Source organism: Fukomys damarensis, unplaced genomic scaffold, assembly GCF_012274545.1.
Source record: "Fukomys damarensis isolate Sample0158 unplaced genomic scaffold, DMR_v1.0_HiC HiC_scaffold_4, whole genome shotgun sequence".
Classification (NCBI taxonomy): Eukaryota; Metazoa; Chordata; class Mammalia; order Rodentia; family Bathyergidae; genus Fukomys; species Fukomys damarensis.
This window is the reverse complement of record NW_022900916.1, coordinates 56,717,502-56,738,185: the sequence shown is the minus strand read 5'-3', so window position 1 is coordinate 56,738,185 and position 20,684 is coordinate 56,717,502. Positions and strand designations below refer to the sequence as shown.

The following is a 20,684-nucleotide window of genomic DNA, read 5'->3' as shown; positions in this document are numbered from 1 at the left end:
ATATATATATATATCTCACCTAGTAAATAAGTAGTACCATACAAAATTAGCTATTCTAAATTAGCTATTATTGTAGCTATTCTTTTTTATTACAAAAATATAGAATCTATCGCAAATATCTTTTATTGACCATATGTGTTTTATGCTGAAACTATCAAGAAACATTGCAGTATCTTATTCATCTTAACAAGACAAACTCTGAGAAAGAAGAGGAGCCAAAAAGTGTGATTCAGAGAGACAGAGAGACAGATTGAGAACAAAAGCCTGGGAGTTAAGCTGCGTTATTGTGGTCTTGGGCGCAAAAGGAAGAAATTGTTTTATGGAAGGAAAAATTCTTGACAGTATCAGGTACTAAAGAGAGAGGTTATAGAGCCTGAGGTTTGGATTTAAAAATCAAAATATATTCTCTCAGTACACTTGTAATTATATGGTAAGAGTAGAAAACCATAGGGAGTAGGGAGTTAGAGTGATATGGAGGTAGAAGAAAAGAGTGCTGAATAAGATTCTTAAACACATATCTCTTTCTTAATCTGTTCAGTGGCAGTAACGATACCTAACTCATGATATGGTTGCATGACTAAGTATGATTTTTGAAATTAAATGTTACAGGTGCTATAAACACCATTTGTAGTTTTTGTTTGTTTGTTTTTGTTTGTTTTTGTTTGTTTTTTTGAGACAGGGTCTCACTATATAGTTCAGACTGCCCTGGAACTCACTGTGTAGCCCAAGTTGGTCTCAAACTCACAGTGATCCTCCTGCCTCAGCCTCCCAAGTGCTGGGATTACAGGTGTGCACCACCACACCTAGCCATTTGTAGTATTTTTAAGTTAGGTAGCAAATATAAAGACACACGTTGGACATTTGTATGTGTAAAATAAAGTTATATGTGTATTTTGTTGTATTACTTTGACAAATCTTCATATGGACTTAGAGGGGCAGGATTGAAATAAATTTTATTGGATTATTCAGAGTTCTCTGCCAGGTTATGTCCACAATGGCAAAGGTTATTCCACTCCCTGAGCCTAAGCCCTGTTCTCTTCCTGTCACACACTCTGTTTTATAATTTGAGGTAGCTGATGTGTGCTTGCTGCCACCTTTCCAAGTCTGTCCAGTCAAGTTCTGTGTGTACCCTTTCAGGAAGTGAGAACCAGGAAATAGTTACTTGCATATCTCGGAAGCTTGGAAGTCAGGCTTGCTTGTTAGGAAGGAAGGGAGAGAGGGAGGGAGGGAAGGAAGGACGGATGGACCGACCTCATTCAAGATAGGAACTAGCATAAGTTGTCTATAGTAGGCCATGGGTTAATGGCCCCAGATCTCTTCACGTCTTAGGGAGGGGTATAGCTAGAAAAAGGCCAGAGTAATTTAACTGTGAGGTCCAGGAGTATAGAGCTTTGTCTTGACTGGGTCTAGTAAGTCTTTTATTTATAAACTTGCGTGGAAAGGAAGTAAATTTAGGCTTTCTTTTTTTAGATGAGGAACTTGAGACTTAGAAAAATACATGGCTATATTACTCATTAAGTATGAAGAGATTTGAACTCAGATTGAGCTGATTCTCAAGCTTTTGCTTTTTCTCCAATTCTCTACTCCCTTTCTCAGCAGCCAGTAATGCACACTGCACTCAATTTAGTGCTTGCACCCCAATTGTAAGAAATAACATTGCCATCAAGCATCTGTTAAGTTTAATTTAAGATACATGAGGTGAACATATGGGGTGTTTTTTTTATGGCTACGACATCCTTTTTTCTTGGATGAATTCTTGAGTTTTTGAGGAGAGAAGTAGTAGTTTGCATTCTTTTGTGGGTGTTGGTGAAGAGGTGGTATATTCATCCTGCTGCAGATATCAAACACCTGATTGTTTACCCTCACTGGAGGGTGTCTTCATTATCGTTCTTAGTCTTCCTTTCATAGTGTTTCAGTTACCTTAATTATTGGAACCTAAAGGTGAAATTTCTAATATTGTTTAATATATTTTTGTTTAGGCCTTTTAAAATAGTAGCATTGTGATGTGAAGACTGCGGACACATCATGTATTCAGAGCAAGACAATGAGAGAGCTTTCAGGGATGATAGAAATGTTGTGTATCTTTCACAAAATATTAATTGTAAATGATAAGTACAAATTGTACAGCATGATATGTTAGTATGAGTATGTATTGTGACGTGACAAAATCAAACTATTAACATATGCATTACCTCCACATATCATTTTGTGGTAAGAACATTTATACTTGATCTTAGCCAAAACGTGGAGAAGTGATTGTGGTAAGAACACTTAAAATCTATTTTCAGCAATTTTCAAATACAGTCATATATTTCTTAACAAGAGGACTCCATTTCTGACATATGTGTTATTAAGCAATTTTGTCCTTAGAGTTCACTTGGCCTCCTGATGAAGACACAGTAAACACAAGATTTATGAGGCTGCTGCTGGCATACTATTTTACAGTAAACTTTTATTTACTGATACTATTTGTTATTTAAAACATACTGTATATTTTTGTTATTACAGCATAGTATTTTGCAGTAAACTCTTGTTTTTTGTTTTGTTTTTGAAGCTCGGGGAATTAAACTCCAGTCCTTGTGCATACTGAGTGAGTGCTCTATTGCTGTGCTATATCAAGCTCAACAATAATATGCTATTAAAATTAGATACTGTTCATAATCACCACCTACTCAGAAATCTTCGGTATAGATTTAGCCCCATAACGTCTTTCCCCAATTCAAGGCTTTATTGTCTTTTATTAAGGTTGCTCACTGGTAGAGCATACTTATGCATACTTAGCATGTATAAGGCCTCAATAGGATTTTTTTTCCAATTTCATTATCATCTTAATGGGTCCCTTGTTGTGTTGTATGTGCTTTGTCCTTGACCGAAATGTTGTATGAATATGCCATGTGTTGTTTTTTAACTCTAGTCACTATGACATATAGACGACCTTTAAGGTTATTCATTATGTTGTTTCTGAAATTTTGTGTTCTTTGACCAGCGTCTCCCTGGTCCATTTCCCCAGCCTCTGGTGACCACAATTTTACTTTTATTTCTTGTTTGTTTGTTTGTTGTTTTGGTACCAGGGATTGAACTCAGGCCCTTGTGCTTGCGAGGAAGGCTTTACTTTTATTTCTGTGAGTTAAATATTATATATCTGGATAGATGTTTGGGTTATATTGAGTACACTCATCAGAATTTATCCTGGTATATACTTGGCATTTTTTCATGTAACTCAGCTTTAAAAATGTACAGTGTAAGTGAAAAGTAATGAGCTCTGAGATGGTTAGCAGTAGAATGTACTGTTGTCTGCAACTTACTTTGAGGTAAAGAATAAAAATAATTGAATGGATAAATGGTTAAATATATGATGAAGCAACTACACAAAAATATCTTGTAGAGGACATTGTCTTTGTGAGTATTCATTGAGCTGGGCTTTTTGTTTTTGTTTTTGCCATACTAAAAATGAACTTTGTGTGTCAGGCAGTGCTCTACTACTGATCCACACCCCCAGATTTTAACTGTTCTATTTGAAATATTTCTTAGAAAATGTTAAAAAGATCCTGGCTCATTGAATTAGTTGCTGTGTAACTCAGGCTTTAGTTTCCTTTTTTGTAAAGTTAAGTCAGTGCTAGATTCAATATCAGACTGATGCAGTCAGTTCATTTTGAAGTTAAAAAGATGCCACTCTTTTTTCTTTGAGATACGTCTGCTTGTGTTGCCAGGCTGGGCTTGAACTTGAGATCTTCCCAGCTCAGTCTCCTCAATAACTGGGATTATAAGTGGGCTGGATCACACGGGGCTGGAATTCACATTTTTTAAGGCCACTGAAGAAATGGATTCTTGCTTTATTAGAATTATCTGTTTATCTTACTAGAAAGAAACACTAAAACCATTTTGGAATTTAGTTTTATTTTATTACTTTAGTCGTACATATAAAACCTTTTTAAAACATAAATTTATTACCAACTTTAAAATTTAACTTGTGGTTAAGGTTACTATAACCAGACAGTAGTAATTCATCACACTTTGCCCCATAGTGAGAAATACATTCTCTGGACAAATTTTAAGTTCTGTGGTTAAATGTGTTTTTAAATAGGAAATAAGCACAGTTTTTTGTACAGTAGTCATACAATAACAATAGTCTATATAGCAATCATCAAAGTCAAATACCATATCTCAGGTATAGTAGTGACTAGAGCTATTCACAAATGTTGGCATTCTCTCTTCTTAGCACATGGGACCACTTGAAGTTTAAGTGTGGCCATGAGACTTGCTTTGGGAAGAAGCTTTAAAGAGCTGGTGCATTCCCTCTGACAAGAGGTGTCAGTGTTCTTTCCTGCACTGCACATCTGGCCGCTGAGTGACAGTGAAAAGCATCGCCTTCATGCTGACCTGTATGTATGCCGTGAACAGGAAATTAACTTTGATAGTTCTACTAATATGCAAGATATAACCACTTTAAACAAATATTATAAACCTTTTAGAGTATATTTTTCTTAAAGATTTTTTAAAAAGTCAATGTAGACATAAATAGTATCAAAATAGAATGAAAGGGAAAAAAAAAATTAGAAGTACTCCTTCTCCCAGTTAGGACCTTCATTTAATTAACGTTTTTCTTTATCTTGAACTTTTAAAAAAGTCTTAATAGTTGACTATCATGTTTGACCTTTGCGTTTTTACAGATATTAACCTCTTTTTTCTTATACAATTAGAAGCAATTTTTTTCTGTGAGTAGTCCATCTGAAGCAGCCTATGGGATAGACAGCTCCTATCACAGCTTTAGCAAATCGCCTTTTGTGAAATACCCCTTAAACTAGAAGACTTGGTGATGTTACTCTTTTATGGCTGATTCCAATTAATAGGCTATATGCAGATGAATGTGGTTGGTCCTTAAAAAGAGAAAACACTTTTTTTTATTAAAAAAGATCTTTAGATTGTATTTATATTCTAATAAAATGATGGATTTAGTGCTTTTTTTGTATAATTTGGAAAAAAAAAAGCCACTTCCCTGAAACACTGAATTTACACGTCAAACATTCCCACTCCCAGCCTTGGTCAGCGTCTTAGCATAATATCCTATGAAATGGGAGGCCTGGTGATATTTTTATAGATCTTCCAGAATTGTCTCAGGAGGCTTTTAATTCTGCCACATTAAAAAAAGTATTTCAAGTTATGTATTTCTAGGTTTTATTTAATTTTGTATTAAAATAATACCTTTGGGTGATAAAATAATCATGTAATTTGGAAGAACATAAGTAATAGCCACTGACTCCCTGTACTTATTCCTAAAATAATCATTATTAACAGTTACATTTTTGAGGAGGGTACATGTTTTGAGAGATCTTCTATATCCATAGAGATACATTCTTCAAACACATAGCTGTGAGGAATCATATTTTGTCATGTCTCTAACTTGCTTTTTCCATTTGATGGATGGTGGGCATCCCTCCTTATTATGATTAAATTCAGAAACATTTTGTTAAATTCCTCTTAGAATGTCTTATAATTAAATACGAATTAATGTAAAATTGTCTGATTTACCATATTGAATCTTATTGAAGCAAAGGAGATGCCTTTTTGTTTATTCAGTTGTCTTTCAGAACATTTTTTAATTTCTTATATGATCGGCACATTTTTTGGGATAAACTTATGCTTAAGTATTTTGTCTTTTTCTATTGTGATTAGGATCTTTAATTACGTTCTAATTTCTTTACATGACATTTTCAATTTGAATTCTCTTGTTTCCGATACATTTTCAGGTAATTTCTTTTGGTTTTTCAGGAGTATTATTATACAAATAGTATAATAATACTTTTTTTCCATTTATCCCATTTTATATATCCTGTCTTGAATTTGCATTTGTTAACATTCCCAACACAATGTAAACTAATGACTGTGGTAGCAAGTGTCTGGACCTTGTCTCCAGTGGCATTTTACTCACAAGACATTACATACTGAATTTTGCTATGAAGCATGTGTGCTTTATATATATATCAAATACATATGTTTATTTTACTAAGGCTTTTTTCTTATTTTATTCAGGAGTGATTGCATGGGAAATGCCATTTCATGATTGAATATGTTGTTTTGACTCTATAATGTAGCAAATTTCTTTTCCTTTTTGTGTGATGGTTTATGTATATGTGTTCATGTAATCACAACCAGTTGTAGTGAATTTCTTTAATCAGTTATTTAATATTTGGTCCATGACTACATTCTAGAAAAATGCTGTTTCTACAGCGATTCAAAACAGAGTAACAATGAGATGTTTATTAATAATTGTAATATTAATATTCTGGATGAAGCCTGAATTTTTTTCTTTTTCATGAGGTAATCCTTAGGTTAGTATACTTGCTTCATAAAAAAGATTTTGCAAGATTTCCTTCCTCTGTGCTCTAGTGTGGTGTAAATATCTGAAATATCTGTTATTTGGATCAGAAAAAATTTTATCTATGAAACTTACTAGCCTAGTATGTTTTGGGATTATAGCTCCTTAGAAAAATCTCAGTTTCTCCCATGTCTCTTGGTTTCTTTTTGTTAGAGAGGGATTTCAAAATTTGTGTCTTTCAGCTAGGAGAACGCAGGAAGATTGTTTGAGCCCAGGAATTGGAGGCCTCCTTAGTGAGCTCCCCACCTCAAAACAAAACTAAGCGTGTGTTCTTGAAGGGTGAGAAATGGGATGTTAGGTCTTATCTCAAATTCTTGTTTACTAAGTCTTCACTTTTCAAGGTGATTTTTTCTTGAATACTTGTTGTCTTTTCAAAATGTAAACTATGAAATAGTAGCATGCCAAAAAATACATCTTGGGATGTTAGGTCTTATCTCAAATTCTTGTTTACTAAGTCTTCACTTTTCAAGGTGATTTTTTTCTTGAATATTTGTTGTCTTTTCAAAATGTAAACTATGAAATAGTAGCATGCCAAAAAATACATAAAATAGCATTTTATGCTAACATCTTAGCATCTTTCCCTGTGGTCTGTTTTGAACAGATCTGCAATAAGTGCTTAGCATTTTGGCTTTAACTCTGAACTAAAATATATAAATTATTTGTTATTGAAATGATATTAAAGTAAGCCTTTTGTTTTACATTCCTGAAAAGGGGCTGGGTCAGGGAAGACTTTATAGATGATGTACTTCATATAGTAATAGATAAAAAAGAGAACTTTCAGTTTCACCACTCTTAACAAAAACTCATTTCCTAACCCAAAGACATACTTGATACAGCTGTTTGAGTTTCCTGTATCCTTGTTGAAGAGCTTGCTGTTGAAATCTGCTTAAGAAGCAGCAATTGCTGAAACATTTCAGAGAGTGGGAGACTTCTTCACGAAATGGGAACAAGTCTAAAGATTTGACTATATGAGCTTTTAGATTGCATTTCAGGAACTCAAAATTGTTATTTTTATGGAGCTCGTCCTTAACTGGCTTGAATAAATGCGTAAGGACTCATTCCTATTTAAGATCGCCTTTACTGTTTTGTTGTTTTTTTTAAACTATAATCTGATTACGGTACAGAGGATTTTATATTCTAGAGTCCATACCAACATAATCATATTCCTGTTTTAGGAACTAATGTTTTTTAGTTACTGAGGGGATATATTCAGCTATATTTAAGAAAAATGTTCATCTATGGCTAAAATACTTAACGTTGTATTAGTCAATTTTTAATACTGTCTTTAAAATTACCAGAAACTCAAAATTATACTTACTGATTTTTTTTCATTTGGATCGTAAGTAAAAGGTACATAGCAAAGAACTTTTCCCATATTCCTATTACTCATATACTTAGTTTTCCTCCTTTTACTTGAAACATTTAACTGGTAGGAAAATTAGTCTGTTTCCTTCAGTGCTCTCCTATACCTTTGCCCCTCAGCTAGTTCTAAGTAAAATTGTAAAACAGGCCATATTTACTTGGAATAACCCTCTTAACTCTGGCTCCGCTACCTTTGTTGTTGTACATTAGTTCTCACCTAGATACATCTTAGAACCTATCACTTTTCTATTGAAAATCCTATGATAGTATTAAGCAGCATTTAACATATGATAGAGACAAGACACTTTAAGAATTAAGATCAGAGAATTGGGCCATAGTTTAAAGTATAGTGTGAGAAAGGAGTATGCCTCTCAAGGTATTAGTTCTTTTATGTAAAAGAACAAATAATGATTGACATCATGTCTCGTTGTCAGCTATCTAGGTATCTTGTTGGTAAATAGTATAAGCCAACTGAATTTTTTTTCTGTTTTGTTGGAATTCACATAGAGTTTGAAGGATAACTCTGGTTTTTATTGCAATAAGGAGTACACAAAATAACCATGTTAAGCTTCTAGCACAGTGTCTATAGTTAATAATAGATACTGATAAATGGTAGCTTTTATATTAGAATCTAGAATATTTTACTGTTAGTAAGTTTAAATATGATATAAAATTAAGTAGATAGAAATCATCATTGGTATAAAACATGGATTATACAATTACAAACATCAAATTCAGACTGGTAGGAAATGGCGTCAAAATGAAGCACATAATGCCTGAAATTCAAGAAACAATTCCTCATTCAATCAGAAGAAGCTGTTATCCATCTTTTTACAATCTAACAAATAAGAAATAGTACTTCAGATTTATAGATCTGACTGGGGAAGAGGTTTATATTATGAAAACTAGGTTTCGTAGGTTGCCATCAGCTGAATGCTATTAATTGTATGAGTTCAATGAGTGTTTTTAGAATCATGTGAAAATATCTTTGGCAATATCTTATAGCTACTTTGATGGTTTTCTTTAAAGTATGAAAGATAACATCTTACAAATCTAGCCAAAAACGTGAGGGGGTATATGGTCAACATGACAATTTGAGTGACAATTTATATATTATTAATTTCTGTTTTCTTAGTGCGTTTAGCTTCCATTGGAATCATCTGTAGAATTTGTTTAAGAAAAAAGAAAAACTGAAAAACAAAACACTGCTAGACTGTGAATAAAAATGCAAACAACAAAATGTCCTTCAGTATTTTAAGTTTCTTGGTTGACCTAGATGAAATAATTTTTCTAATGAGTATTCATTTTTAAACCTGTGTAGACCTGGTATAAAGCTGAGAGAATGAACTCTAGAGGTGGGAAAGAAAGTTTAATGGCCTAGACTTGAAAATTGGGGAATGAGAATAAAAATGACCTTTTCCATTTATAGGTATCCTTTTTACATAGGATGTTTTTTTGACACTAAACACATTTTTATCAATCATCTTATAGATAGTCTTTGGCTCTGCTTACTCAAATATTATAAAAGGTTCATATTTTCTTCCTTGGTGAATGGAGACAAGCTAGAAAGGAAGAATCTCTCAAAGTATAGTGCTGAAGATGAAGCTACTATATACTGTAATAAAATCACTGAGGACTGTATATCTTTCTAGGGTATCTATGGAGTTGTGCTTTGCACATGTTAATAAGTATACTTACAAGTGTTTGGGCATCTTACAAGTAATGAGTTAAGCAGGCTTTTAAAAATATTTGTGTGTGAGTGTGTGTGAGAGAAGAGAGCAAGAAAGTTTGAGAACTTGGAATGCGTATTATACATTGGGTACAGTTTCTCTCAAATTAATTTGGCCATGGAACCCTTTTATCATGCATTCGTAGTGACATCCAGGAACAAGGTTATAAGTAACACTTTTTAAAATTTTGGTCTAGATAGTACACAGAATAACTAGCTAGTTTGAGGGGCTGTTTGCTGATAGGAGAGGAAAGAACTTTTGATAGTTTGCATGGTTCCTTTCCTAATTCAAACTTTTAAACATGTTTTAAATACTCAGGTTTAACAAATCGGATTCAAATTAGTTTACCTTCTATGATTTCTCAGACATCAGTCTAAATAGATTTGAAAACAATGTAGCCAGTGTTGCTTTTTCTTTGACTAAAATAGCCTATTGAAAATCTGTGATGAAATGTCTAGAACTTACTGATAGAAATGTTCCAAATCTGTTCTGTTCTGTATGGCAGCCCATAGCCAATACTACATGCATTTATTGGGCATTCAAAATATGCTAGTATGATTTATGAACTGAATTAGTTGTATGTAATATTCCTTAATTTTAATGTAAATAGCTACATCAAGCTAGGAGCCACTACATTGAACACTTCAATCTGTAGAATATATTTGCAGACTAGAACATTTTTGTACTATTTATTTTAAATTAAAAATACCAGGCATGATGACATCCACCTGTAATCCCAGCACTCAGGAGGCTGAGACAGGAGGATTGGTGTAGCCACCCTGGGCTACATAATGAATTCAAGTCCAGCCTGAACTACAAAGCGAGGCTTCATCTCAAGAAACCTAAAAAAAATAAGTAGGCAATTAGGTATGATTAAAATTAAATTATTCAACTGGCGAGGTAGTTTTGGAATGTTGAGAATATGATGAATATACTTATGTAGTTTATATGTTTATAACTCTATAGTCACATGATTGATAGAACTCTTCCAGTAGTTTTTTTTCACTTTGGAGAGGGTTTTAAGAATGAGTCTCACTGGTTCAGTCTGGCCTTGAACTCACTACAAATATAGCCCAAGTTTTGGCCTTGAAATCATGGTGGCTTCCTGTCAGCCTCCCAAGTACTGAGATTATAGGTGTGTACCAACACACCCAGTGGTTTTTTGTTTAAAAGAAACCATGTCTTACTAAATTGTCTCATGACCATAAACATTCTTCACTAGTTCTTTTCTTTTGTGTAACTAATATCACATTTTGAAATAATCAAATTGATTTTCACATTCATTTTTAAGAAAAGAATGCTAGTTTAGTGTATGGTGAGAGAGATGGGTCTAAATTCAGCCTTAGGCATGTGGATAAAGAGTCAATAGATCTCAACATTAGAACAGAAACAGTTAATCTGCTAGAAGACAAAATAGGTAACTGGAAGACCTATTTTCACATTCATTTTTAAGAAAAGAATGCTAGTTTAGTGTATGGTGAGAGAGATGGGTCTAAATTCAGCCTTAGGCATGTGGATAAAGAGTCAATAGATCTCAACATTAGAACAGAAACAGTTAATCTGCTAGAAGACAAAATAGGTAAAACTGGAAGACCTGGGTGTAGGCCAAGACTTTCTGAATAAAACCCTGCTGTTCAAGAAATAATACCAAGAATCAATAGATAGAATCACATTCAACAACAAAGATACAACTTACAGAATGGGAAAAAAATTTTTCCAGCCTTTCTTCAGACAAACAACATCTAGAATATGTAAAAACCTTAAAAGAATTAGACCCTCCAAATTTAAATATCCAATCAAAAAATGGGCAAATGGAATAGACACTTCTGAGATGAAGTACAGTTGACCAATAAGTACATGAAAAAGGGTTCAAATCGCCAGCCTTTTGAGATGCAAAGTTTTTAATCATTAAGATTCCAGGGCCAGGAATTAGCTGGAGTGTACTGCTGCCTGCTTCTCAAGTGAAGGTCACGAGTTCCATCCCCAGTAACAACAACAACAAAAGAAATAAGATTCCCTCTCTACTCAGAAAGAATGGCTACAATCAATCAACCAGCCAGTAGCAAGTTGTGGAGAGGCTGTGGGGAAAAGGGAACCCTTCTCCACTGTTGGTGGGAGTGTAAATCGGTGCAACCACTGTGGAAATCACTATGGAGATTCCTCAAAAAGTTAAAAATAAAAGTTCTATTTGATCCAGCTATTCGCCTTTTAGATATCTCCCCCAAAGAGTTAAAAGTTGTACCACAGTGATGTCTGCATACCTATGCTCATAGCAGCACAATTTATAATAGATAAATCTTGGAAGCAGTCTGTATGTCAATCAACAGATGAATGAATTAAGGAAATGTGGTATTTATGCACAATGGAGAACTGCTCTGCCATAAAGAAAGATAAACTTGAGGCAGTTGTAAGAAAATGGATGCACCCGAGACCATAATTTAAGTGAAGTAAATCAGATATACAAGTTTGTACACATGGTTTCCCTTATATGAAAAAGTTAATAGGAAAAAAGAAAAGAAAAAAATGTTACTGTATTCTAGGTATATTTCTGCTGTCAGTTTCTAGTTTCACTCCAGTATGGTGTGAAAGTTGACTTTGCAGGATTTCCCTTACATTGGGTATGTTAAGGTCTTCATTGTTGCTGTGAGCATGGCCTATTTTGAATTTTAAAATTCCTGGAATAGGAAAATCTCTGAAGATAGAGTATAGCTCACTGGTTGTTTAGATTTAGTGGGGAGGGATTGGGAGATGATACCAAGTGAGTAGAGTGTTTTGTTTTGGGATAACAAAAACAATCTGAATTTGATTGTCATCATGGTTGTACAACTTAGTCAGTGTGCTAAAATCCACTGAGTCTTATACTTTAAATTTGTAAATTGTGCGGTGTGCAAATTGTAGTTCAATAAAGCTGTTATTAAAAACTAAAAGAATGCTAATAAGAAGAAAGAAGGTACTCTGCGATAAGAAACCTCAGATTCGGTTCTGTTTGCCATTGGCAAGCTTGGCAATAATTGAAGCAGTTGTGAAAATTTTGTGAATATTGACTTATCTATAAGTGGGAGATATTAATTCTTTGAAAAAGTTAAGGCTGTACAAAATGAAAATAATGTTATAAATGTTGAATAAATATGGTGCAGAGCAAAAATTTGTCTCATTTTCTGAAATGTACTTTGGAGTTGTATATTTTGTGATCCTTAATCAGTTACTTCTTGGCAAATACAATGCTGCTTGATAGATAAAATTATTAAGGTATATAAATTTTCAAAATGAAATTATGACTAAAACTGGGCCAGGGATCTAGTTCAATGGTTCCACCGTCTGGATCCCCGGTACCAAAAAAACAAAAAAAAAATGACTGAAACTATTATAATTGTTCTATTTACAATAAATTGTTAAGGATATGATTGGGGGCTAAATTATTTTCAGGTAGTCTGCATTAACTAGGATTGACAGCAAATTTTAGATTCTTTTTTTGCAAGCAGCTTATTTTATATGCTTGCTTATCCTTGCACTAAACACCTTTCTTTAGTAGTAAATTCTTCAGGCAGTTTATTTCTATATTAATTCAACTAGCATTCAATTTTGGAGTATATTGCTTTTAAGAGATAGTAGTTATTTAAACAGCTTCAATAATTTTGAGCTGTATAAAGTGGAACTGATACCTTCTTACTAAGAGCCTTATATATAATGTATATTCTCAAGTGACTTGCTATGCAATAAAAAATGCTAAAAGTACTGTATACCTACTATGATAATTATTTTCCTCTATCTGTCTATTTTTTAATAGCAAAACATTTGTTGGTACATTTTAGGCATACATAATGATAACACTCATCATAGGCACCCACTGTCTTTAGTGATTTTTTTTTTTTTGCTTTCTCTATTACACTGAATCTTTTCTTATATTAAGGCAATATTTTAATATTTTATCTTAAATACAGTTGTCTTACTATTTTATTTGTGCTTTAGTGTTACATTTAGATATTGTATATAATCATGGTAAATAAGTAAAAGCAATGTTTTACTTAAAATTCTATTGTTACATTGTTTTTAGCCTTTTTCTCATTGAATTTTGTAATAACTCTATATTTTTTTCTACCATGCAGTACTGAGGATTAAAGCCAAAGCACACTGCTACTTAACTACATCCCCAGCCCTTTTTATTTTGAAACATGGTCTTCCTAAGTTACCCAGTCTGGCCTTAGACTTACAATTTTCCTGTTTCAGTCTCCTTAGAATAGCTGGGATTACAGGTGTGTGCCACTGTATAATAATAGCGTATAATAACTTTTTATATAAAGTTGTCTCAGATGTTTCCAAACAGACACTTCAAAATACTCTTTCCAAAATACTAGAAGAGTAATACAATTAGCCCTCTCTCTAGTTAGGTATTTGATATGTAAGTCAACTATAACAGCACTGCTTCTGAGGTAGTTCTGTTCATTTCCATTCTATTTAATAGCTACACTACTTCATATTTAGTTTGGCTAATCTCTGTTAAAAAAACAATAATAAACCTTTACAAATTTCTTTCAATGTTTTTAAGCAAGATGGATTGATCATGTCTAATTCAAAATATGGTAGAGTTTTAAGCATTTTATGGGGTCATGAAAATCTTAGCATTTAAAGGATTTTAGTAGAACTCCATAACTTGAATGTACTAAGAATTTGAATTATGTTTTTTAGTTACTTGGGATTAGGAGGAGTCAAATTACATTTTCTATTTATTTTAAAGACACCTAGCTGTTGGGCAGAAGAGGGAACAGAGAAGAGGTCCCATCAGCGTTCTGCATCATGGGGCAGTGCTGATCAACTCAAAGAGGTAAGTTATTTCTGTTTCCAGCCCGTAGTCTGCTGTGGTTCTAGCAAGTTGTTTTACTGTTTCCTGGATGTAACGGTACTGCTTTTGTTTGTTCTAACCCTTACCTCTTTTAGCATTTAAGGGTTGAACTCCACATTTTGGCCAACAAGTCAGAGATTTCTTTATTTGTATTTTCTTTGTTCTTTATGAATATTTGTTATACACCAGTCAGCTATAGCATTCTGCAAAGAAGTCAGATTTTATGTAGTCTCTATCTTGTATTTGTTTTACTTATCTTTTATTCCCCCTTCATCTTGCTTATTTTTAAGTTATAGCAACCAGAGCTATAGATTATAACTTTGAATAATGGTAAAGTAGTTTTTTCTGTTTATAGCTTTTCAGAAATATTCAGCATATTGTTTCCTCTGTGACCTAATGCAGTGGAACACATATCTTTTAGAAATACACACACACACAAACACACACACACACACACACATACACACACACATTATATATGTCCACACACAGAATTAGCCAAAAACATGTATACACACTTCAGGAAAAGAGAAACTTGTATAAGAACTTTAATACTAAATTTACTGAGACGTTATATAATTAATACAAGTTATCTTTGTCCTCTGCAATTATATGAGGTGCTAAAAGTGGCGGCTATGAGCTTCCAAACATTTCTTAGTAAAGCAAACTGCTGCTTGGCTCACCTTGGTCATGAGATTGCTGCACATGCATTTTTGGTTTCTTCTCAAAGGGCCAGCAGTGTAGTGGGTTTTCTGTGATACACAACATCCATATAAGGGTAATACCATCTGTTGAAAAACATACTATTTTTCTTTTCCTTGCATGTGTATAGTTTTTTGGAAGACTGTGTGTGTATGTGTGTGTGTGTGTGTGTGTGTGTGTGTATCATCTCAGAATTATAACAGTTTTGACTTTTCCGTCTGTATCAACATTAGGTCTGCTTTAAATATTTGAAAGTCTACCACAGCAGTAAGTTACTCTTTCTTCCAGTGTAAACTCTGACGTGTCTCTCAAATATTTTTTATATACATAGCTTCCAGACTTCTTACTATCATTTTCATATGCTTTAGATTTTCTGTAGATATCATATACTGTTCTGTTTGGGCTGAATAGTTTGCCTATTAACATGATATTGCCTGTTATTATATTATATCTTAATCAGCTTTATGTTATAGATGTTAAAAAATCCATAACTCCTTTCTAGCCCATACAAAAACATACATGCATGAAATCACTTTACCCCCATAGTAACAAAAAAAGAAAGGAAGTAGAGCATATCTACATTGAAATAGAACTACAAATCCATTGGCAACATGTGAGTAATAAGAAAGTGACTTGCAATTTTGTATTAGTTAGCTTTCTGTTGCAAGGACAAAATATCTGACATACAATTTAATGGAAGAAAGGTTTATTTTTGCTCACAGATTCAGAGGTTTCAGCCCTTGGTTATTTGGCTCCATTGCTTTTAGGTCTGTGGTAAGGCAAAACCATCATGATATTAAGGGCATTGTAGAAGTAAGCTGTTCACTTTATGGCAGCCAGAGAGAGTATAAATGGTGAAGGAGAGGGAGAGAAGTAGAAGGAGAGGGGGAGAATCACGGGTGCGGGGGTGACGGGGAGAGGGGAGAGGCGAGAGAGAGAGACAGAAAGGGTCTATAAACAAAACATTTTTAAAGACATTCCCCCAGTGACTTACTTCCACCAGCTGGACCCCATCTCCTAATGGATTCATGGTCCAACTATAAACTCATCATCACTGGATTAATCCTTAGGGTTTAATCATCTCTCTGGGCTCCACCTCTTGAACATTGTTGGCCTAAAGATGAAGCCCTCAATGCAAGAGTCTTTAGAGGACACTTCACATTTAAACCAGTTATCTCCAAGATTTGGTGTAATTGAACTATAACTAGATGATAGCAACACAGGATATATTAAAAAAAGAGTGGCTGACATGACAGAATGAGATTTCAAGAAAGAACCGAACTTTGAATCCATTCCCTGTCTACATACAGATCTCAGCAATAGGCAGTGGAAATCTCACCAACTCAAGATGTCTGATCAGTCTTTGGTTAAACATTGAAAACTGAAAGAAATGTCATCACACACGGGGCACTTATTATCCCTAGCAGTTAAGTTTTCATCAGACATGGAGATCCTCAGGCATTGCTGAAAGAAAAAACTGTTAAATATTCTGTATTGAGCAAAACATGTCTTCTGAAATGAAAGTAGTCTTCCAAAGGGGAAAAAGGCATTACCAGTTAAACAAAGATTGAATTTCTTGCCATTAGACTGTTTTATAAGAAAATCTTAATCCATGAGGAAAAATTGGAGCATAAGGGGAATAGAAATATGTCAGTAAATATAAAAAGTTTCTTAACTCTTTGGTGCGGTTTATAACATAAGATGAAATATATATATAACAAAAATGGCATAAAGGAAAAATGAGGATTTTTAATTTTATTTTATTTAAATATTTACTTTAACCAATTAGGATAAACCAAGATGTATATTATAATCCCTAGTGAGGTTTTGAAATTGCTAAGAAAATAACTGTAAAAGTTGGAAAAATAGCAGGACTTAAAATTGTATGCTAAAAAACATGACAAAAGTAATAAAGGAGGAATGAAAAATGTAACAGATATAGAACAGTTAGCAAAACAGCAAATCTAAATCCATCCATATTACTAACTGCATTAAATGTGATAGACTGAACATTTCTACTTAAAATGCACAGATTGACAAACGACAGAAAATTAGCACTCAGCTCATTCTGCCGCTAACAGGCATGTATTAGACTAAAAAATACAGGTAAGTTGAAAGAAAAAAGAGAAAAATTATGTAAAGAAAACAGTAGTAATGAGAAAGTAGAAATAGGCATAGTAATACAATGCACAATAGATGATAAACAGCATTCTTGAAGATAGCAGAAACATTTCATAATGGTAAAAAAGGTCAGTGTATAAGGAAGATGTAACAATTACAAGTGCTGTTGTAAATGTTTATACATCTAACTGCAGCATTACCAAATGCATGAAGCAAAAACTATAAGAGGAAAAAATAGTTTTATGGTAGTAATTGGAGATTTCCACATCCCATTCTCATTACCATATTGAACAGCCATCTAGACAGAAAATCAGCAAGGTGATACATGACTTCAACAACATTACCATCTGCTTGACCTAAGTGACATGTGGAAAACTTCATCCACTGACTGCAAAATACATCTTTTCAAGCACATGTGAAAATTTTTCTAGGTTACAGCATATTCTGGGCTGTAAAGCAAGTCTCAGTAGATTTCAGAACTGAAATCATATGGCAGAAATAATATTTTAAGATGTTAATGTAAAAGAAAAGATATAAATAAATTACTCCTTTGTTTTGATTCTTAGTTTTGTAACATATTTATTATATTCTGCCGTCTGATACAGGTGAAAATTAGTTTACTCAACAGCCCATATCTATCTGTTTTTGGATCAGCAAGTGTATATGATTCTGCATGTGGGCAGGCAGGTTGACCCAGAGGTGTCTCCCTCTCTCTCTCTCTCTCTCTCTCTCTCTCTCCCTCTCCCTCTCTCCTTCTCTCCTTCTCCCCCGCCAATTCTAAAATGTTTAGTACAAGATATAAACTTGATCCATTTTGTTTTATAAGACAAGACTTTAGAAACTATTGTGGTCCCTATTTTTGAGAGATCGGGTTTGACTTTAATCAGTAGGCACCTGAAATACTGTTCTTCATTTTATAGAATGTTTTTAAAAGCAAAGTATCATAGTGTATAGGTAAAAATCTGCAATAAGCTAGGGAAATTTACTCTCCATATTTACCAGTTAGGCTTCAAATTTATAGAAATGGAACATTTTTAACACCTGTTTATTTTTATTTTCAATGGGCTTAATCTTAAAAGTTTGAAAAAATAAATCATCGTGGTGAAATGCTATCTGTTCTTAAAACGTTTGAGAAAAAGTCATGCATTAATATTCAGAAACTGAAGGCAAAATCTTTTAAAAATGGTATTCACTTTTGTTCTCTTCTTTCTTCTTCCCTCCCCCAAAGCAGATTGCCAAACTGAGGCAGCAGCTACAACGCAGTAAACAAAGTAGTCGGCACAGTAAGGAGAAAGATCGACAGTCACCTCTCCATGGCAACCATATAACAATCAGTCACACTCAGGTAGGCTGGCTAAATTCTTCTTGTCCAGATTTGAGTAGTTCTTTATGAAGGGAGAATTAATCATTTCAAGGCTTAAAAATTATAACAAAACATTAAGCTCTTACATTTTTGTTGTTTTTTAAATTGTAAGAAATTTTTTAAAAACTAGATTTTTAATCTCTAAATAACAGATGTGGTCTGAAGGATAATATGACTGAGCTGAAATCATAGCTCATGTACTTACTGAAGAAGTAATCTTCCTAATTGTTCCTTAACTTATCTATTTTTGTATCTCTTTATATATCTTATAGCTATTTTTACATAGAAGAAATTAAAGATTTAGAATTCCCCACCAAAAAATATTCTATCATATCCTGTGCAGCAAAATTTGAGAAATGCTGTTCTAGACCAAATTCATTTAAAATGTTGATGTAGATCTTAGTATGCCAAATATACTGTAGCAGAGGAAACCCAAGCAGTGTATCAAAACAAACCAATTAAAGAGTTTCTTTCCCAAGGATAAGGATGATTCAGTATTAGGAAATGTATTAATTTAATTTGTTACATTAGAAAGTCAAAGTAGAAAAAAATTGTTTTATTTTCTTGATGCTGAATTACATGATAACTCAAAATGCATTTGTGATCTTTAAGAAAACTCATTAATCTAAAAAAAGGATAATATGACTAACTTCAAATGTCATAGGACATTATCAGTAAAATATTGTCAGCATTACTGGTAAGATAAAAAGCATCACAAATGTCTGTAATTTTTGACCCCAAATGAGTCAGTAAGAGAAAGACATCACTATTTGAAAATGATATATATTTAGAAAATCAAAATAAATTAATCAGACTGTAAGATCTAATTATAGGAGTACTTAAATGAAAAATATCAGCAATACCAAGTATTGATGAGGATGCGGAACAAACAGAATAGCCACACATGGCTAGTTGGAACCCAAAGCAGTGCGGCCACTTTGACAAACAGTTTATCACTTTCTTAAATTAAACATAAACTGACCATTCAGTCCAAAATTCCCCCTTTTGTTTTCTCTCCAGGAGAAAGCCATTTGTCTGCACCAGCACTTGTACATGAATGTTTTTGAAGACATTCATATTCATAAACTGGTAATGGACAAACAGTTCATAACATACAATGAAATACTGTTCATCAGTAAAATGGAAAGAACAACCTATGCATATTACATGCCTCAAAAACATTATGCGAAGGAAAAGAAGAGCAAAGGGCTAAATACTGTGTGACTTGTTACATTAAATTCTTGAGAAGGTGAAATTATAGAACAAAATGTTGAACATAGGAATTGACTCCAAGAATTAGGGAATATTTTTGGGTGATAAAAAGTGCTAATTGTCACTGTTCTGATTAGTTAGATGACAGTTTATGTTAGCAAAGTTCAACTAACTGTATATACTTTAAATGGGATGATTTTATTATATGCCAAGCATACCTTTTGCTGTAAAACAAACCAGCAAGTCAAACACTTGAAGTGAAAATTCACCTACACTTTCCCTTTTCTTCTTAATCTGACAGATTAATATATAATTCTTGTTCAATTTATTTCATGCATTGTCTCTAGGAATACATGACTTGTGTAGATGGATTGACTTGTTGATTTAATAAAATAATCTTACACAATTGATCAAGTTTACATTTAATTTTTTTGTCATGTGGCTGTTTCTAAATATAGTCCCTATACAAATATTTGTAGGTGAAATATGAAGTCTAAAATCTGCTTTAAAATACTCTAGCAACAAAAACAAAATGAGTTTTTGGATGACAAATTCACAAATATTGATAAATTTTGAAGCTGCTGGTACAACTTGAGAGTTTGTTATGCGGTTCTAATTATGTCTGTGATTGGAATTTTGCATAATAAATGTGGAAAAAGATGAAATTTAATAAGATGATTAGACAGAATATAAAAATACAAAACTCCTGACTTATCTTACACTAACAAAAAATTTTTAAAGAAAAAATAGAAAATTCCTACAATTAAACTTTTAAAAATGCAAATGCTCTGTGTTTATTGAGGGTATGAAGCATAAATTAGAGATAAAAATGGGAAGTCTTTTAACATTAATGGATGAGAAGGTAGTTTTTAAATAGTTTACCCCAAATAAATTTTATTTGCTTTTTAATAGAAATTGAAAAGGAAGTACTCCCATTACTTGGAAAGTTATTTTCATTTTCGTTTGTTTTTTTTTTTT

At 33.1% G+C, this 20,684-nt stretch overlaps 1 protein-coding gene across 5 annotated transcripts in view; it reads left to right on the top strand.

Annotated features, from left to right (window-relative positions):
- The window catches only part of Glcci1 (glucocorticoid induced 1), a 233,240-nt gene that overhangs the window by 189,256 nt on the left and 23,300 nt on the right, over positions 1-20,684 (top strand). For 4 of the 5 annotated variants that reach the window (XM_033758275.1, XM_010632047.2, XM_033758271.1 and 1 more), the window contains exons 3-4: positions 14,204-14,290; positions 18,360-18,476. In XM_033758275.1, the coding sequence (XP_033614166.1) occupies positions 14,204-14,290; positions 18,360-18,476 (204 nt within the window). The remainder of the gene's footprint in view (positions 1-14,203; positions 14,291-18,359; positions 18,477-20,684) is intronic. The other variant, XM_033758272.1, reaches the window with a different exon arrangement.